Below are 4,016 nucleotides of genomic sequence, written 5' to 3' on the forward strand. Positions count from 1 at the left end.
AGAGTCAAGATCTGAATTCTAATAACCATATTTCACTTCACTTTATGGTAGAACTTATTCATACTGATTAATAGTGTCCCCCCTGCGGACTCGGGCCAGGCTTCGCTATTTAAATGTTTCCCATGACACTGTTATAATGTCCTGTTGAACAGAGAAGGGAAATGGGATGTAGGAGAGAGCAAGGAAGATGAGTTTTTCAACTGGAGATAGGACATGCACCTGAGCACAAAAGTATGAGAAGGGACATATTCTCCAAATAGAGGATAAACCAGAGGTGGTAGAGTCAGGGCACTTGAAAGGGATTGAAAATACAAGAGGTTAGAGGAGTGCATGGGGCCATGTTTTAAAGGTCATGCCTTCTGACTGGGCATCATCTGTGGGAAGGAATAAAGTTGGGAGAAAAGAGTCAACAGGCACAAGCTATGTTTCTTGTATTATTTTAATGCAAAAGATACATAACTATTTAGAAATATGAAAAACTAAGAAACACTGTTGCATGCTCTCAGTTCCCCAGATCCTAAGTGGACACATAGCTGTTCATGAAGAGAATGGTTGAGTGCTCTCTTTGTTGTCTTTTATTTTGAGGGATGGTGAGGGGGAAGCAGGAGGAGATTTCTGCCTTCTTCAGTCTAACCTAGCACATTCCTAAAGACAAGGAAAATGTAAGTTCAATCAAATGTGTTTTCTCTACCAAAACTTATCTCTGATTCAGATACAAGTTGATTGAATCCACTGAGAAAGCCCTCAGAAAATCAGAAACATTTCATTCACGTTCCTGCTAGTAATTGAAAAGTTATGCAAGGATATACTTTACACCTTCGTCTTAGAATTCCTGTAGCACTAGGTAAACCAATCCAGCTCTACAGATCTCTCAGGCATCTTTGAAGTTGGCTGGATCTGAACAGATATTGTGTTCATGAACCCAGGTTGGAGTGGTCAAAGAGGACATGCATCAGATAACTCCATATTCTCTCCCGCAATTGTTTGGTCCTCATGCCATAGATGATGGGATTTAAGGTGGCTGGGATGATCACGTACAGGTCAGCTAGCAGCACTTGGGTGTGCAAGGGCACTATATCCTGCCCCAACCAGGCCGCATAGATGGATGCCATCCCAGGTAGATAGTACAAAGCCATAACCCCCACATGGGAGCCACATGTGCTTAATGCTTTCAACTGAGCAGTCTTTGAAGAGAGACCAAATACTGCCCTGAGAATTAAGATATAGGAGACAGCAATGAAGGCCACATCAGAGCCCACCATAATAGAGGAATCAATCAGACTGTAGAGACTGCTGGGCACGGGGTCAGCACATGCTAACCTGGCCAAAGCTATGTGCTCACAGTAAGAGTGGAGAACCACATTGGAGCCACAGAAAGGTAGATGACTCACCATCCAACTCAATGGAGTTATGGCTATGATAGCTCTAATGGTGATGGTCATACTCATTCCCAGCATCACTAGAGGCGTGAGAATTCTCTTGTAGTGTAGAGGCTTGCAGATGGCTGCATAGCAGTCAAAAGCCATGGTCAGCAGCAGCCCCGTCTCCACAGCTGTGGCTAAGTGGACAAAAAACATCTGACTGAAACAAGCATTAAAGCTGATGGAGCTTTCTCCTGAGCAGAAGATGCTCACCATCTTGGGTACCACCGAGGAGGCCATAATAATGTCCACAGCAGCCAGAACACACAGAAAGCAATACATGGGCTCATGCAGAGTGGAATCCATCCAGATTGCAGTCATGATGAGGGTGTTTCCTAACAGGGCTATGATGTACATGGCACTCAGTGAGATAGCCAGCCAAAGATGTGAAGATTGCAGTCCTGGGATACCCACAAGGAGGAAGGAGGCAGGGGTTTCCATTGTGTGGTTGTAAGCTGGCCCCAGCATCACAGGTGAGACTTCTTTCCTATTAATGTATAGATGATGTAAGAGAACGATGCAGTCCTATAAGATTAGTTCCCATTTGTGATGTTGGGAAAACCTAGGGATATTCTCAGCTTGGTGGTATCGCAGGATCAGAAAAATGACTTCTAATGCTGTGCTACTTTTCATCCTCCTTACAAGTTTCTATTCATTGTTGAAGGATCAGCTTGTGAGTTCCTTCCTTAGGGACTTGTGTTCTGCTCTCTTCCTCCCCCAACCCCATGCCCAGGTTAAGTTAATTACATCTTTTGAAGTTTCCTGAAATCTCCCATAGGGACTAAATCGACAATTCCAGTACTGTATGAGTTTATGGTATGCACTCAAGTGCCTTACAGGAAGATTGTGATCCATAGCTGTGGTCACAAGTCACTTGAATGAAGATATATATACTCAAAACAATTTCCACAGAAAGAATGATTAACAGAGGAAAGAATGACTTTTTATCTCTGTGTGCTGTTACTAAATGTTGAAACCAGAACTTCTTGAGAACAAACATCACATTTTATATGCTCAGTATATTGCATAGACAAAACATAAATTCAGCATTCTTGTGATTGTTGGAATACATTAGTATGTTCAGTGAAATAAAACCATTAGAGAATAACATTATCACATTTTCCAGGCAATTATAAATGATCTGTAAATAAATATAATCCTTACCTTCTCTAAATTTACCCTGGATCCTATTCACTTTGGTTCAGTTAATAGATTAAATTACTACAAGGAAAATCTTAGGGTTACCTTATAGATGACCCCCCCCCCAGTAAGTTGTTATGGTTCTTTAATACAACTAACTCCCTCTTCCTGATAACCAAGATATTCCAAACAAGAAAGCTTTATCCTTTAGAAAGTTAAGCACTTTATTATTAACATAGTATGTGCCAGTACTATGTTAAAAGTGTAGTATTCATAATCTGAGTTTATTTCTCTATTTGTAAAATAGGACAAACATCCATTCCATACAACACAGTTTGTATAACTTAGATTAAATATTCTAGCCAAGATCATGTAGTAAGTGTGTGGTAAGTTTTGGGTTTAAGCTATGAATCCCAGGTGTCCATCCAGCCCAGCATAGATAGTCAACAAGACAACTATGGATAAAACAAGATTAGGGGTTTCACTTGGCCAGGTTTGATGAGACAAAGACAGCTACTGCTGTGCACAGCCAGCAGCTGAGCTCTACCACTTGTTCATCTCTGTTTATTGATGTATTCACCCTCCATTGCCTCATTCAGGTGTTACCATATCATATAATATGTAACAATCTAAGTGGGGAAACCTGAATATAAAGAAGTCAGCATTAACTACCATTCCATTCCTGTGTGATAGCTGTTTAGTTACTCTCTCCTTAGGGTGATTGGTTTCCATGCATATGGTGTTTGGTCATAGGCACATTTTCCCTGCCATCTGAGAAGACTCCTTACAAGGGGAAGCTCCTTCCTCTGATGTTATCACCAGCTTTTGGAGACATTGGTTAATCTTCTTCATGGAACCCCTAGATTCTATTTCATCAGAACACAGCATACAAATCCTGCATACTTTCATGTACCCTACTCAAAATATGTTATTGGTCCCACATCATCAAAGGGCAGGATAGCAAAGTGGCAAAAAGCATTGGTTCTAGATTCATACTCCTAGACTGAAAATGCTACTCTATTGCTTGCTAGCCATTTTGCATCAAATTATGTAACTCTCCAAGCCTCAACTTCTTCACCCATCAAACAGAGTTAATAATACTTACTTCACAGAGATATTTTGAGATTTAAGTGATAAGCTATGTAAAAGTGCTTAGCATGATGCTTGGTACATAGGTGTTCAATAAAATACAGCCATAAAATAGTCAAACAGAAGACAGTTTTCCCTGCCTAATTCTATACTTCTAGATTGCTCCAAATAACATCCTTAAATGAGTGTGTGTGATTTGAAGACCACATTTACAAAGTAAAAAGCTGCTCATCCTGCATTGCCTGAAGAATTTCTCTTGTCCTCCCATGAGTTGCCACTGAAGATGTCTCACCCAGTGGCTGTACACAACAAGTTTCTCCTCATTGGACTATGATAGGAGCCCACTATCTGTTCCATTATAGGTCA

General features: G+C 40.8%; 1 protein-coding gene across 1 annotated transcript; it reads right to left on the reverse strand.

The window, feature by feature from the left end:
* Positions 1-914: 914 nt before the first annotated feature.
* Positions 915-1,949, reverse strand: LOC129008895 (olfactory receptor 52I2). The gene has a single exon (XM_054441355.2). It carries the CDS (start codon positions 1,887-1,889, stop codon positions 915-917), a length of 975 nt encoding a protein of 324 aa, XP_054297330.2. The 5' UTR covers positions 1,890-1,949.
* Positions 1,950-4,016: the final 2,067 nt, after the last annotated feature.

The sequence above is a fragment of the Pongo pygmaeus genome, chromosome 9 (genome assembly GCF_028885625.2).
Source record: "Pongo pygmaeus isolate AG05252 chromosome 9, NHGRI_mPonPyg2-v2.0_pri, whole genome shotgun sequence".
In the NCBI taxonomy this organism is placed as follows: domain Eukaryota; kingdom Metazoa; phylum Chordata; class Mammalia; order Primates; family Hominidae; genus Pongo; species Pongo pygmaeus.

What these genes read in the sequence shown, in the direction of transcription:
- LOC129008895 (XM_054441355.2), bottom strand. Translation starts at nt 1,889, where the DNA reads ATGCTGGGGCCAGCTTACAACCACACAATGGAAACCCCTGCCTCCTTC.